Source organism: Temnothorax nylanderi, unplaced genomic scaffold (assembly GCF_030848795.1).
Source record: "Temnothorax nylanderi isolate EJ_2023f unplaced genomic scaffold, tnyl_v1.0 TNYL_tig0081_pilon, whole genome shotgun sequence".
Classification (NCBI taxonomy): Eukaryota; Metazoa; Arthropoda; class Insecta; order Hymenoptera; family Formicidae; genus Temnothorax; species Temnothorax nylanderi.
The window spans coordinates 330,179-346,248 of NW_027249143.1; the positions used below are offsets into that span (position 1 = coordinate 330,179).

General features: G+C 39.3%; 2 protein-coding genes across 4 annotated transcripts; one reads left to right on the plus strand and one right to left on the minus strand.

Moving 5' to 3' along the window:
• Nucleotides 1–150: 150 nt before the first annotated feature.
• Nucleotides 151–15,529, minus strand: Mgtor (nuclear basket protein megator). Of its 3 annotated transcripts, none has more exons than XM_071709694.1 (13): nt 15,114–15,529; nt 14,670–14,832; nt 14,280–14,501; nt 13,536–14,095; nt 13,001–13,392; nt 11,132–12,895; nt 8,618–11,059; nt 8,090–8,491; nt 7,634–7,993; nt 7,367–7,541; nt 6,939–7,262; nt 6,516–6,659; nt 151–3,701 (listed from the first exon to the last, which is right to left on the minus strand). In XM_071709694.1, exons 1-12 carry the CDS (start codon nt 15,283–15,285, stop codon nt 6,544–6,546), a joined length of 7,092 nt encoding a protein of 2,363 aa, XP_071565795.1. In that variant the 5' UTR covers nt 15,286–15,529; the 3' UTR covers nt 151–3,701; nt 6,516–6,543. The 3 variants fall into 3 exon arrangements, with proteins under 3 accessions (XP_071565795.1, XP_071565793.1, XP_071565792.1); XM_071709692.1 differs by lacking the exon at nt 151–3,701 and adding an exon at nt 6,167–6,315; XM_071709691.1 differs by lacking the exon at nt 151–3,701 and having other exon boundaries at nt 6,167–6,659.
• Nucleotides 3,110–5,140, plus strand: LOC139774436 (uncharacterized). Its single transcript, XM_071709695.1, has one exon. The coding sequence runs from the start codon at nt 3,110–3,112 to the stop codon at nt 3,596–3,598; it is 489 nt and encodes a 162-aa protein (XP_071565796.1). The 3' UTR covers nt 3,599–5,140.
• Nucleotides 15,530–16,070: the final 541 nt, after the last annotated feature.

The following is a 16,070-nucleotide window of genomic DNA, read 5'->3' on the forward strand; positions in this document are numbered from 1 at the left end:
TTATCACCTGTTTATAAAAATAATATCAATAAAAATAATAAAATATAACAAATTTTTATTATTATTATCAAATATGAATTGAGTAAAGTTCATTGCCAAAGAATTTGAGAGAGAAAGAGGAAGGAAGAGACAAAGAGAGAAAGAACTATGTACATTTTCAAAATTCTTCAATGATATACATACATAAATTGGTAAAATAACGATGCTGTAGACACATGGCTTGGCACGTGGCCATATAATTTCTGATAGAGGCGCCTGTGCAACAAGAAACTCTTGGGCGCCGCACCGCACACATATAATTAGCCAAGCAATAGAAATCTTGGAGGAACTACGATGACAAGATGATCAGAAATATTAGATTCACTGGAAATACATTGATTTCATCTGAATCATCTATCGAGATTAGTTCCCGAGAAAAAGAAAGAAGGAAAAAGAAGGAATTCTTCAATTGTAAAATAAATTCCAAGATTAGAGATCTCATCGTACAGAAAATTAACTTGAACTTGACTTTAACGTGTGAAATATTGTACAAAAATAACATAACAACTTATAAACATCTATGTAATTTAAACTTGATATAATAATTTGTAAAATAATTTTACATTTAACATACTCACTTATGTAATTTTAGTTATGTAAACATATTAAGTAAGAAGTATAATATTGCTCATTTATTAATGCAGCCTGCAATTTGCATTAATTATGTAATTTGCTTACTTATTAATCCAGTTTTCAAACTACTTCTCCGATACGACCTTGACGGAATCTTGTAGACAAAAGCTGTGTTGCAAAAGACAGATTTAATTGCATGTTGATAGTCGTTAATAGTTGATTTGCGTAAAAAAAAGCTTTTAACATGCAAATATATCATTTGCATTCCGATGTACTAGAAATCATTACTATAAGAAAATAAAACGTGATTAATATTAATATTTCTGCAATTTGGTTATTCACCTTTCAAGATGACGCATGTGGTCGTTATCATGTTCTGATTTCTTGAGAATTTGTATTTTTCTCGTAGAACAAGTTAGCGCATAACCATCTGATTAAAAAAGTCAGAGAGAAAAATCACGTGCAGATAATTTAAAAATTTAAATCAATAAATATTGGAAGAGAGAGAGAGAGAGAGAGAGAGAGAGAGAGAGAGAGAGAGAGAGAGAGAAATAAAAATATTAAGTTTTAAATTAATTTCACCGATGTGATAAGTAAAATTTGCAATCTCCTGTTAAGGAAAATACAATTATGTTACTTACTGTTGACAAATTCTAAGGAACAAAAGCTTAGGAATTATATAGCATTGCAATGTGTTTACTCTGACATTCTAACTCTAGCATAAATAGCAATTTCCACGGAAACAAATAGTTACGCTTTTTCCGTGTGAAACGAAGAAAAGGGCATTTTACGATTCGTAGAAGTCAGCAAATCCGCAACCGAAATAATCGAGATAATCATCGTTCGCGAGATGATAGCTTGTCTTCGTCGCTAGAAACGCTCGGCCGCGAAAACTGACTTTCAGCGTGACCATCCGCGCATAAAAACGCCGCAGTCGTTTAAACGAATCAACGTCGCACGAATAATTCGCCATAGCAATTAATTTCCCGTAATAAATAAATAAAAAATCGAACTTTCCCTTGTTACTTGACTCGTCTATTGTGAAAATGTAAAATCATTCTTTTTTTATGAATTATTATGTTATATCGTCAAATTAACTCACTCTCGTCATCGTGATTGTGACCACTTTATTATCATTTATCATTATTAAAATAATACATTATTGAAACAAATGTTTATATTTTCTTTTCTTTTCAAAATCACACATCCAATAAATCTCAGACATTCATATGTCTCAAATTCACTGGAAGTTCTTTTCATAACAGATTTTCGTCGAGAGTCGATCGTTTTTAAGTTATAAGTGATACAAGTGACTGAAAACAAAAATCTTTCCACAAACTAAATTTTGGAGAATTAAGAAAATTATATTCTTGAGTTAATTTCAAATAAAGTTTATTTTATAAAAGATTTTTAAAATATAATAATAAAAATGTATTACAAAAAAAAATTGGAAAGTTGCAATAAATGGCTATTCTTAATTTTCCTTAAGGAATAAAATATTGATTTAAATTGCGTAGGTAATTTATCATTAAAAGCCATTCAATGGTTTTATAACAAATTTTATAGAAAATATTGACACTAAAAATATCAATTATAGATACCAAAATATTTGCCATCGTTATTTCATTCTCTTATATTATTGCATTATAACAATATTAATACCTGACAATCTCATTACCGGCTGTGACAATTAGCATTCAAACTGCAAAGGGTTAAACAACATACCGGCACAAACGGTTGCACAATAAAGCGGAATCATCGCGGAAGGCACGCGCGAGCCGGACTTTACGCGTGTTCTCGCATGAGGCATGCGTGCAAGCTCTTCGATATATAAATACTCGTGTGTCAGTGGGAAAATCTCAGTCGACCGATACTTGGTGCCTGTATACTTGCTCTTCTTTCCCGTTCACCGAGCTACCTTTATATTCAAAAACCAGAAGTTCGCCACGTGATTTCCTTGCTTCTGAAAAAAAGAAGTTTCAAAAAAAAAAAAAGAGAAAAAGGCACTTTACCTTAAAGGGAATCCGTCAAGTTTATCGTGCCATGGCACATATCCTTTTTCTTTAAAAAAAAAAACGACACGAAGAAAAATTCATAAAGCGAAGAAAATCCAAGAAGATATAGATTGATAAAGCGAAGAAAAAATCTCAAGAAGAGGATTTTTCATCTTTTCGAAAACGTGGCGATTTTATTTTTAAAAAGATCGCCGTCGAAAAGAGAGCACAGCAGGAAGAATTTTTTACCCTTTCTGTGTTATTAATATCTTCAGTTTCACTGAACTAGTGATCCTGTGTAATTTAATTCTTGATCGAAAGATTCAATGAAATCGAGACTTGGCAAGTCTAGTGATCAGTAACGAGTACATTTGTTGCGGCCAGAAATCACTGATCGGTCCAGTGATCGAGTGCGGTTGAGCTTCCGAGTCGGAAATCCCTTTGAGCTTGGGCTTCGAGTCCGCGTGATTTCGCTTTTGGGGAAGACCGGCTAGAACCGAAAAATGACAGGCAGACCGAGGGGGTCGCTTTTAAGGCTCTTAATTCTAATCCTAACGGCAGTGGATCAGACAATGGTTACGGCTCATCACGGCGGTCATCATCATCGGGCCTCGGGGAGGATTCACCTGCCGCGCGCGATGGAGGCCACTAAGAAGTTCCTCTGCAGAGAACCCCAATCGAGGGCCTACAATCTGAGAGACCTGGTGCACAACATGCAGCCGAGTGAGAGCGTGAATCAGCCGGTGTACATCGTGGTGAAGAAATGCGACAGTCACACGGGCTGTTGCGTCAGTCCCGATCTCAGCTGCGCGCCGGTGCGGTCGTCGATCTATCACGAGGATATGGAGGTCGAGGTCTGGAGTCTGCTGACGAACAGCACGAAGAAAGTGTGGATTAGGATCGAGCAGCACGGCAGATGCAGCTGCGAGATCAGTAGCGCTGGTGAGAGACTTATAGAGGACACTCAGCCACCTAATATACAGATCCTTTGATCCTCTGGGTTCTCCCCTTGGATCCTGGATTCAGCATCGAAACAGAAGACTGCAAGTGGATCGGTCAGCAACCGACTGGATTTGCATCTCGATAGACAACGCTCTGCTGGAAGAAGAATAATGCGGAGTGTCAATTAAAGTCGGTTAATCAAGACTGGAACTAATTTTTTAACATTTTTATTTGTACTTTAATTTTTTTAAGATCCGTTAAAGTTGTGCGTCAGGACTAGCGCTGACTTGCCCATCAAGAATTTTTAATACTATATGGTGCAACGTTAGAAGAAAAATTGATATAAAGTGCTGATAAATGTTAGTTGATTGTAGTTGAGACTCGGCTAGATTGGATTAGGACGAAGCCTCTTTAGAACTTCAGTTTCGCCCTATCTACCCTGTTTACGGCTATGTGACTACGACAGCGAAAGACAAGAAGCGATAAAGTGAAATTAGTTAGCAGACATCATACAGACTTTAATATTTGATTATATTACTATGCAAATTATTTTAATTAATAAGCCTAATTAATAAATTAAAAACTGGTGAAAAGCTGACGAAGAAAGACTAACTTCGTTAAGTGATTGTGATCGTGATTGTGAAGAATTATTGTCATGAAGAATACAAAAATCATTATTTGGATGACTGATAAAAAGTGGAAGCAAACCTTCCAGTAGGTAAATTAATAGATTCAAAGATTTAAGGATCCAATTCCGCGTTTAGTTATTATTATATTTTCACTTGCCTCACAAAATGTGATCGTGAATATTTTTAGACACTTAGGCATACTTTTAACTGACATTGTGATAAGATCATATCAATTTGTAGCGATAATAGCAAAGTTTCGAAGTGAGATATATGTAAAACATCAACTATTCCTTACTTACGTTCGGATTTCACGTTTAATTTTCAACGTGATCTTTATACGAAACTAATAACATCACGTAACTAACAGCCACGTTAAATATAACTTCACTATATATTTTGCTAAGTGCGATACTGTTTATGCGTTGAACGCAGAAGTTTACATTAGTTAAACAAAGTCCAGACGCAGCGGAAATAACTGCGTTTGTATGTAGATACAAAGCTCTATATAATAAGCACATGCCGCAAAGTTATAGGCGAGTACTTTAGAATTCGAAAAAAATACTTTTTTGCATCGCAAACGATTTTTTTATATGTCAACTTCTATAGGTGTTAATAGGCAATAAATTTTTATGATCTTTATTTTAATAACACAGTATTTTGATACCAGTTTTAAATTTAGCGCAATTTAAAAAAATCTAACCGTTTATTTATATCATAATTTATTTATTTATTGAACGGACGATTTGTCAAGGTAGAATAAATAATAAGAAAAAATCGCGATCGGTGTAAGTTGACGCATCGAAAGGGTTCGACAGTATTCTTGTAGTACTTAATTAGCAACTAATGACTCGGATTATTTAATTTTTGTATTAATTAATTTATATGTCGACTAATTTATGAAAAGCAAAACGACGAAAATGTTTATATAAAAATAAATTGCAGCTTTGGCTATTTTTATACTAACCCGTAAGATTTATTTCTGTGCTTCTTACCTATTTTTAATCTTTTTAAATGTAAAATTAAGGTTAAATAATTCACTTATTTACTTTCTGTTTTTACTGAATTTTCTCAGATTATTACCATTATCTTCGTAATAAGGAACAACATTGGTTCAACACTTTTTCATCTAAAAAAAAAATAAGTTTAAAGAAAATATATTAAAATATTTTCTAAAATGTAAGATTCGAAAAATCATTATAAACTTCATGATTTTTAAAATTTTTTATTATAAAATCATTATATATATCAATACTAATTCTCTCTATTTCAAAAAATCGACGAGTCCATTTTTCTTTCCACCGATTGGAGAAATGGATGTACAAACAAATGTTGCTGTGCATACATGACTCTTTTCAAAAAGAGACAATTTTTAAAATAAACTCTAAGGACAGTATTCATAATCCGATTTTATATTTGTGGTCGTCTCAAACGATCTCGAAATGCTATACGGTCAATTTATTGACTGGATAGAATCGTAAGAACCGTAAGACGATATTAAATATAAAATTGAACCACAAATACGGACTCAAGCGAATTTTTCTCCGATAATACCTTCAAACAAATTTTTTACTTCACATTTAATTCCAAATAAAATTTCTTGAAAAGCTAGTGTTAATTTTTACGGCAATAATCTCGTTATTAACTGTATCATTTATTCGCCTGTCTGTCTACGAAAGACAAAAATAGCGAAACAATACGTATTCTCGATTTAGCGCGCAGACGTGTGAAAAGAATTGGACTGACGCCCAAATGAAAGCCGGCGGCGCCGTTATGTCAACGATGTTCACGGACACCTGTTCCGCAAAGTCAAAGAAAAAAAGTATCGCGAATCGAAGTTCCTGAATCGCGTACCAATATCGCGTATAAAATTACACAATAATATATTATTTACTGGAAAATGCATTTAATTTTTCGCATGTCCATTTTAAAAACGGACTTTGGGATCTTCGGTTAAAATGGATTTCAAAAGGAACAGTCCAACTCAGAAAAGAAATAGAAATCTAACTTTATTTTCTTAAATATAAAGTTTTTTACTTACTTTCTTATAATACTTAAAAAAAATGACAAAACTTGCAATCTTTTTCGATTCTCAAACCCACATTAAGAAGAAACGAATGTCTCAATCTTCCTTAAAGAATCTGTTGAAAAAATATGAAAAAAAATGATATAACATTTTCTATATATAAGTTGTCTGCACATGTTCAAAAAATGATTAGGAATGTTAAAGCGTTTATTATCTAAATGAATGAATCAGTTTACTGGTGTTTTCCCTTTACTTGCGTTTAACATAAATCGACAATAAAAACTACATAAAATATCTGACGAATAAAAGACGTACATAAGACAGAGAAAATGCTGTGCCGATATTACGAGTATCGGGCATAAGGATATTTCGAGCGCATTCGTCGGCCTCGCGTCCCTCGTCCTCGTCCCCCCTCATTGACGGCTCCTCTAGCCGCGTGTCCTCGCATTACGGGTTGTCCTTCAAAAATAGAGATAACATTTATACACAAAGCATTAGTGGAGAAAGACACAAATTAGACACGTGATATAAATTCATCTATACTAAAGAGAACGGCAAAATATGCTAATCGTACATATACATGCATTGAATATTTGAGTAGTGAATTATTTGTCTTCTAATTGTGTAAGTGAAGCAAATGAAAAAGAAAAGAAAAATTTATTACAATATTCAAATAAAAAATTAATGTAATAAAAGATATGAAACAATTTAAAAACCTAATCGCACTACTCGACTCACCTCTACCCGATGAGCTTTCTCCCCATACGATCGGTGTAGGCCTCGCGCCTCTTGCCGCCCTGAAGGGCGACCTAGGCGATCTTCTCACTGTTACTCCTCTGGCACTGTTGGCGTCACCCGCAGCCGCCAAGCTGGCTGCCATTGCCCTCTGGCGAGTGTTACTAGACGGCGATGCCTCTGCTTCGCGGTTCTCCTCTTCAACCTCGTCTTCAACGAGTTCGCTTCCCGCCTCTTCCGTCGCTTCTACTGTGTCCACGGCATCGTCCTCGCCAGATGCCAAAGCCACTGGTTCTTCTCCTCGCTTCTCACCTTCCGAGCTCACTCCTTCGAAAAAATAAAAAGAAGCGATAGAATTGTCATTCATACTTGTTTCTTGTTTTCTTAAAGACTAACCTCTTTAATGAATTTGATTAGATTTAATGAGATACCTTCGCTTGGAGTTGCACTGGATTCTGTAGCCTCAGTTGAACCGCGTTGCTGTTCATCAGTACCGCTGATACGAATGCTAGGAATGTTAGGATCCTCGACATCGTCTCCAGAAGTGGCCGTTACGGAAACATGCGTCACAGTGTTTTCTTGTTCTTCAGATTGGCTGCTACTAGTCTATTGCAATGAGAATTACAAAAGGAATCGTTGAGTAATAGTATGATTAATGTTTCATAAGAAACTGCAGTGAAAAATAGAATGTTCCTTACCGAAGGAGGTAAATCTGCAGCTGGAGAAACTTGAAGAGGTGTCGTGGGAACGCTTCGACCGGTTCCACTGTCCTCCAGTTGGGCCAAGTCCATTCTGCTGTCGTCCAGACTCTCTTGGACAACCTGAACTACAGCGGAATTGGTTGAATCAAAGATTCTAGTGGTAGAGCCTGTAGGCGTTGTCAGAGATGGTGTCGAGGAAGCTGTTGTAGGTGCCGAGGGGTCTCCAAAAGTAAACCGACCTTGTGGGACCTGCGGAGAGCTCACAGCTTCGCCGAAACCGTCGCGACGAGGAACGAAAAGAGTAGGAGTGCTTGGTACAATGCAGTCGTCGCCGCCATCTTCGTAACCTTGTTGTGGCTTTAAGAAAAAAATATCGATAATTTGTAAAACAATGTAAAGTAAATTTTGTAAAATTTAATAAATAAAAATAGGGGAAATATTTTGAATACCAACCAGAAGAAGATGTTGCTGTTGTTGCTGCCTGGGCATAGGTGCGATTCCTCTGGGCCTTGCTGTGAAGGACGTAGCAGGTTCTCCAGTCGGTCCAGCGCTACTGATAGCTTCAGATTGTTGCTGGTTTGTAGGAATAATGGCTTGACCTTGTCTAGAGATCTCAACACTGGTGGAATCCTCCTCCATAATAATCTCTACCTCATTATTGTCTCGTTCAACCTCAACTTCTACTTCATAGGGCATTTCTTCTTCTTCCTCTATCTCTTCATACGTATCGTTGTCAAATTCCTCTTCTTCCTGTGCTTGATGGTTGCCTCCACCTTCACCCTCATCACAGTCCACCACTACTACGCAACCTTCTTCTACTTCTTCATCTTGATCCCTCTGACTTGACGTGGGCACCTGAATCGTTATCAATATTAGAAAGAGTCAAAATATTATTTTTAAAACTAAATTGTGGATAAATACTCAATTGTAAATTGTAAATTGTTTATTCTTCTTTCTATCTCCCTATCGTACTATCCTCACCTGATACTCCACTTCCGAAGCGCTGGCGCTCGCAGTAGCGCTAATGTCCTGTCTGCTCCTCTTAGTTTTTGGACTCTGCACCTGCTCTTGACGTCCATGGTCCAATCCTTCGACTATCCCGGAGCCGGAGGCGGTTGAATCTAGGCCTCGTGCTCTCTTGAGTCCCGTGGAAGCTTGAGAAGTACTGACTGACTGCGTGGAGCTGCTTGCCACTGTCTGTTGCTGATCGCTGACAGTGATCTGCTGTTGCTGCTGCTGTTGCTCCACTCTAGGACTCACAAGCGCTACTGTTTGTTGCTGCTGTTGCTGCTGCTGCTGACATTGTTGCTGTTGCGGCTGCAAGTTAAGTGTCTCCGCACTTTCTGGGTCTTCTCTCTGTGTCGATTCCGCCGATTCGCTCAATTGGGGTTGTACCACCAGTTGACGAAGACTGCTAGTTTGTGCACTCTGCGAAGAAGTACTAGTACTTGCCGGCTGGAAGTCAGTCAGGCTGCTAGTCGGCGAGCTCGTCTCCGTAGTATGCACTACCTGTTGTTGCTGCATCTGATGTGGCGCAACCATGACCGGCGCACCAGCTGTAGTCGGTAAGACGGCAGCTGTTCGCGACTGCACCACCACGCTCATTGGTCTAATGCTGGCCAGTGGAGTTTCTGCTCTGGCTGACATTGGCTTAATATTCGCTGTCGGTGGTTCCGTGGTCGCGCTTACCCCACTCACTCCTGACAGCTGTCTCTGGAGTTGAGCAACTCGCTGCAAAAGCGCTTCCTTCTCCGCCTGTATCTCCGTCTTCTCGTGCTCCAACCTAGAGATACGACCTTCCATCTGTGATTTTAATGCCACCAATCGTGCGTCGTGCTCCGTATCAGAATCTCCTTGAACTCCGGTACTGCCTCCTACAGAGTCCATTCTATATTTTAGATCCATTAACTCTTTTTCGCAGGTCTTCTTTGCTTCAGTTAACTGCATGATTTTCGTTCTGGCGCCCTTAAGGACCTGTTTTGCCCTGTCTTCCTTCTCTATACTGCTGCGATTCATGGCCTCGATTTCCATTCTTAGATTATCGGCCTCGCTTTGAGCCGCTGCTATTTGGCGAGTTACTTCATCTATCTTCGTCGTGAGCTCAATGTTCACTTGACGAAGTTCCTGGCGACCTTCCTCCCGTAGTTGGTCCTCACGCTCTTGCGTTATCACGCTGGGCGCGTCTTCGTTTCTGGTTTCTTCATTACGGTTCTTCTCTTCCTCGACGGTTCGAGCGAGTTCCTCAAATTGCGTTTTATACTTCTTGGCTATTTTGCGGATCTGAATTTCCTTGTTTCTGATGTCATTAAGAACGACGTCTTTATCGCCTAATTCCTTTCTAAGAGAAACCAAGTCCTTTGCCTTCGAAGAGGAATCGGCTAGTGCCTCGTTGAGCTCCTGACCTAATTTGCGGACTTCTTCCGATGCTCGCGACATTTGTTCATTTTGGGTTTGCATCTGTCTTTGTAACTGCGTCAGTTGCTCCTCGAGTTTCGCCTTCTCTGTTTTCACTTGATTAAATTCATCAGTTCTCTTTGCATGAGTTTCCCTCTCTGACGTTAACAGCTTGCTCAGGTTCTCTCTTTCTGTTTGAAGTCGTCGCCAGTCCTCAGGGCTGGCCTTATTCGATCTTTCCAATAATGTATTCGCTCTTTGTCTCCATCTAGTTGCTTCGCCTTTCAAGCTGGTGTTTTCCTCTGTCAAAGCTTCTGTTTTGGCTGTCAAATCTCTCGATATATCTCGAAGAGGTACAACTTCCTCCGATAAAGCGTTCACTTTGGCCGTGAGTTCGTTAACTTTCGCACTAAGATTATCTCTTTCTTCCCTAAGGATTCGGTTAGAATCCGTGATGGCGTTTAAGGTCTCCACTTTGCGCAATAATTCCGCATGCTTGGATGTGGCCATCACATCAATTTCAGACTTTTCTCGTTCAGAATTCAGCACAGCTTCGGTTTCCTTCAATCGCTTCTCCACCACTTCGGTCTGTGATTTCAACCTAAGATTTTCGGCTCTAAGAACATCGGATTTGGCTAAGGCCAGATCTTTCTCTCTTCTCAAATACTTCATAACTCTTAACAATTGTTCAACGGAATTCGAGTCTTCCTCCAACGAACTGAAACTCTTGTTCAGAGCTTCCATACTAGTATCAGGACTGTCCCTTCCGCTTATCTTGGTCTGCTGACTCTGCATAACGGATACTCGGTCGCCCAACTCCTGAATCTGATTATGCAAAAGTGCATTCTGCGTATCGAGGTCTTTAATTCTCTTCTGGGTTTCTTCGACCTCGTTCACGAGCCTCTGCTCTCTTTGCTTTGAGGCTGATTTCTCAAGTTCCAGAGCTTCCACTGCCGAGTTCCGCTCTTGAGTCAGAATATCAAGTCGTTGTTGAACTTGCTGAGCTTCCTCTTTTAATTTTGCCAAAATCTGCAAAAACAAATATGTAACGAAATAGATAATAATTCTTATATAAACGTATTTCTTCATTGCTAGACTTACCTGCAAATCAGACGAATGCTGCATCATTTCTCTAGTATATTTTTCCTCCGCTTCTTTAGCCGCGATGGAGACAGTTTTCAGATCGCTCTTTAGCAATTCTAACTCACCCTTCAACTCGTCCAGCTCTTCGACCTTTCTTTCAGCCTCAGCTAGTCTATCTCTTAATTCTGAGTCGGTTTCTTGCCTGCCATTTGACATCTTCGCCAGATCATCAGCCAGCTCCTTTACTCTTTTCTGCAACGAAATGATCTCTACACGTGACTCTTTCAGAGCATTCTCCAATTCTTCTTTGCATTTGTTATATTCGGCTGTCAATTCTCTCAACTGCGTTTCAGCGCTCTCAGCAATATCACAATATTGTTGACTTTGCTGTCTAGCTGCCTTCAATTGTTCGGAGAGCGACTTTGCTTCAACCTGAGAGCCATTCAGCTGCGTCTCCAACTCCTTCACTCTCTTTACAAGACCTTCATCTCCTGTCAAGGGCTTAGTAATGGAATGAGCGGCTACTTGTCTCAATTTATTGCTTAACTGATCAATTTTCTGGCTACTTTGAGCCTCAGTTTCTCTTGCTTGATCCAGCTCCGCCTTTAATCTCTCACTCATTTCACGTTCTTCTTTTAATCTCTCTTGAGCGATCGTCAACTGTCTCTCTAAATGAGCTGCCAATTCCCTGAAGCGATCCTGTTCTTCCTGAAGACGACGTCGAAGAGCAGCGCATTCTCTGTTGGCGTCGTCAAGTCTGTGCTCGGCTCTAAGCTGTCCTTCAGCCGTGACTCGCTCCAAACTGGCCTTAATAGACTCCATATCAGCCTTAAGCAGTGATTGAGTCTGTCTTTCTCTTTGGTAGACTTCCCGTTCCTTCAGAAGACGTCCCTCAGAATCCCGCAGAAGTTGACGTTCCTGGCGAAGGTTTTCCAATTGAACTTCCGCCCGGGATAAACGAGTTTGAGCGGAGAGAGTCTCATCTTTTAGCATCATAATACTCTGCTCATGTTTGCTGATGGTGATGTTATAATTGGTGCATTTCTCCTCGAGCGCTTTGATCTGGGACTTGTAAGAAGCGACATTGCCCTGCAAAAGTGTAAATCTCTCATTCGCCGAGTCCAGTTGTGCTCTCAGTCTGCAACACCTCGCCGAATTTGCTTCTGCCTCTTTTCTAAGTCTTTCAACTTCCTCACCTAACATCTTTTCATGGGCGGTTCGTTCTTTTCGATATATCTCATACTCATCCGAAACATGTTTCAATTTATCCTCAGCCTCTTTTAATTTTCTTAACAATTTCTCTTTTTCTTCAACACTTTTCGTTGTCTTCGATTCCTCTTCTGATTTGAATTTGTCCTCTTCGATATCTTTTTCCACATCCTCCTTCTTTTTTTCACTGGAATTCTTCATCTGTTGATACATGTTTTTATACATATCTCTCTGCTTCAAGAGACCGTCCAACATCTTCGACTGCCTATCTTGCGCAGCCTGCATCTCTGTTAACTGTTCCATATAACGGTCCAACTTCTCTTTCATCTCGCCCGAATTTATTTCGTCGGTGGCCCGCTCGATTTCTTCTTGTCTGGATGACAACGCGCGGACAACTGCTAAAAGTTTCTGATTGTTCTCCTGCAGTTCCTCAATATCCTTAAACGTCACCAATTTCTTGCTGATAATCTGCGACGACAAGATGTCATCTGTGTCTACGGAGGAAGGTAGATCTCTAGTTTCCATGCGAGTGCCAGTGCGGCTTTCTTGAACTTCTTTAAGCAAATAACATACCTATAACAATAGAAAAAAAATTAATAATCATATATCATAACGGATTACCTAAATTTATCATTCTTAAATTCTAGTTTGTTATAATGTGTAAGAAACATAACTCACTTGTCTAGCTAAGTCAGCCAATTCAGTTTTCAGCCTTTGGTTTTCTGTAGTGTGATGCTTGGCAAGACGGTTAGCCTCGTCAGCAGTTTCATGAAGACGCTGATTCTCCGCGAGTAGTTCGTCCAGCCTGTTTGTCAGCGTTGTGATATTCGCCATAGCCATTTCATAATCCTGACGTTGTTGTTGCAATAACGGCGCCTTCTGCTCCAACTCACGAAGGATCACATCCATCTGAGATTTCATGCGTTCATTTTCTTCTCGCTCCGAGGTTAATTCATTGGAGACTTCAACTAATTGAGTATAAATCTGTGTGAGACTTAAGCCTCTGCGTAGCACTCGACTGGTTATAGCTGCTGTAGGTGCTAATTGTTCTACAGCTTGGTTCAATTTCTCTACAAAATTTATAAATATAATAAATATACATCTAATTATAAGAAAAATAATTCAAGAATTTAACAATACGTGCAGTCTAAGGATCAAATGTATGCTATCAGCATAATGCATTAAACGAGACAAAGAATTAAGTGCCACTCACCTTGCTTGATGTTCTTCAGTAATTCATTAGCATGTTCTAGCTCTTTTGTCAATTCTTGAATAATCTGCTCCTTGTCATCAACATCCTGCTTGTGCTGGACCAATAATTGATTGTACTTTGTCTCCAAGTTTCCATATTCTTCCGCAGTGCTATCCACTAACTTCTGTAGCTCGCTTGCTGCATTAGAGATTGCCTCGGCCTTTGCATTGGCATCATCCTTCATCGACTCGTATAAGCTGGCTAGATTTTTCTGCGCATTGATTTCTTTTTGGTAGGAATCGTTTATAGCGATTTCATGGGATCGCTGCTGCTCCACTTTCTGAACCAGTTCATCGCATTGCTTTTGAAGCGAGGAAACTGATTCTCGCAATTGAGAATTGGCTTCATTGGTTATTCGCAACTCTTCTTCGCGCTGAGATAGTTTTGTATCGATTAAGAGAGCCCTAGAGGAGGCTTCGGATCTCGCTGTCTGAAGTTCAGAGGTCCTCTTGGATAGTTCTTCCTCGAGGCCTGCCATCTGCTGCGAGAGAAGCACTCGTTCTTGCTCCAGTCGTTTCTCCCTACGTACATGTGATTCAAATTAAGGACATATATTAGTAAGATTAATTAAATTTGTTATGTTATAAATCATACAAAATTAACAAAAATTTAATAACTCTAAATAACAATTAAATGATGTAATTATATGTATATACATTTATGCATGTATTTAAGAAAAAATTGTTTTCTCTCTTCTTAACTCACTTGAAGTCTAAGGTCATTTCTCGACTGCGAATTTCCTCTGTGTCAGCTAGAGTTTGGCACTTGGTGGCAATGGCAGTTTGAAGCTGAGAGCTTAAAGAGGACACTTCGGTACGCATTCTTTCGATTTCGGTATCCCGCCTTTCAACTTGCAGTTGTAATGCATTAGCCTCATCCGTAACTGTGTCTCTCTGTCTACGTAATTCACAATTTTCCTTCTCCAACCTGTAATCCACATTAAATCAAATCTAATTACAAGATATTAAATATTGATAACACTGCATTAAGAATAGTCTCTTGCTATTTTATACAGTAATTATATTATTAGTTATCAAAATATTATAAATTTTTTTTTATATATCGATATTAAAAATTGTAAGAACGTGACATTACCGTTTGACAGATTCCTGTAATCTGTGCACCTCAATTTTCACTTCCTCAAGATTGCTACATACTTCTGTATTATTCTTTTCCGCTAGCTCCAACTTCCCTCTACACTCGTCAAGATCCAACTTCTGCTCTGCAAGTTCCTTCTGTGCCGTCTCTAAATTGTGCTCTGTAAGTCAACATACGATATAAAGTTCTCGGCCTTCCATTTATTTATGCAAAATTCTTTATTTTGAGATAAATTTTGGCCATGAATTATATGGCTTTCGATGTTTGAGACTAAAGAAGTTTACATTGAGTCTCGAGTAAATAACGAAAGTATTGTTAGAAGAGACCTAAATTCGAGAAAGGTAAATAAAAAGCGCCGGCGTTTCAGAAGTATGTAAATAAAGCGAGCGTCCCTCAAATATTCGAAGCTGTTAAAAATTCAAAACGGCGCGTCCAGCTTACCCAAACATTTTCGGCTGGTCTCGAAAACCGCCTTGGCGGTTATGAACTCCTCGAACTTTGCATTAAAATGCGCATTGATCTTCCTCGTTAATTCTCTCGGGATTTGCGCCAGCTCCTCCTCACTCGCGATCTCGCGAAGAACGTTGGGCTCGCTCTCCTCGACCGCTTCCATGTCGATCGGATAATTTCTTCGACGATTGGATCAGTCGAGCTTTACAATCGACGTTTTCAGATTCCAAGGTTGAGGTGTTGAATTTCTCTGAACAGGCACCACATTTGCGTCTCAGTTAATAAACGTTATCACGTTTCTGCAACGGACACGAACGTTTTACCGCTCCTGACCGCTTCGTCGTTCGTCGTCAGCGTCACGTAGCGCAAATTAGTGCAGAGTGTGCAGAGTTGCAGACCCTCCTGCCTCCTGCCACCTGGAGCAAGAATCAAAGCTAGTCAGAATAGCCAACAGTCTGGTTAAATCCAGGGTGACCAGATTATCCGACTGCAAAGGGTTCTATTAGAACAATGCCGTGATTGGTCCGCTGATTCCGCTTCCGCGTAATCTGCTCCATTGGGATGCGCCTTAAAGGCTGCGGTCCACTTGAAGGTAGTCCTTCGGGCCTGAGCAGAATAGCTGACTTATAATTTTAAGACAGTGTTTTATGCTTTAAATCTTTGTTTTTAGCAACGCACAATACTGTCTTGTGTCTCAAGTCTTACAATGTTGACACTTTGTACACTCGTTTAAGACTTGAGACACAAGACAGTATTGTGCGTTGCTAAAAACAAAGATTTAAAGCATAAAACACTGTCTTGAAATTATAAGTCAGCTATTCTGCTCAGACACTTCCTTTTGAGAAAGGATTCCTTGGGCGGTATTCCTTATTTCAAGGTCTTAAGTTGCTAATACGGTCATTTGATTGGCTGGACGGAGTCTTAAGGCCTTGGCACATAGAAAAACTT

Bases quoted from the DNA above. Each gene is read 5' to 3' on its own strand.
- LOC139774436 (XM_071709695.1), top strand. From the start codon at position 3,110: ATGACAGGCAGACCGAGGGGGTCGCTTTTAAGGCTCTTAATTCTAATC.
- Mgtor (XM_071709694.1), bottom strand. From the start codon at position 15,285: ATGGAAGCGGTCGAGGAGAGCGAGCCCAACGTTCTTCGCGAGATCGCG. The intron at 11,060-11,131 runs GTAAGTCTAGCA...TTGTTTTTGCAG, and splicing joins AGCATTCGTCTGATTTGCAG to ATTTTGGCAAAATTAAAAGA. The intron at 7,263-7,366 runs GTATCTCATTAA...ATTTTTTCGAAG, and splicing joins CAGTGCAACTCCAAGCGAAG to GAGTGAGCTCGGAAGGTGAG.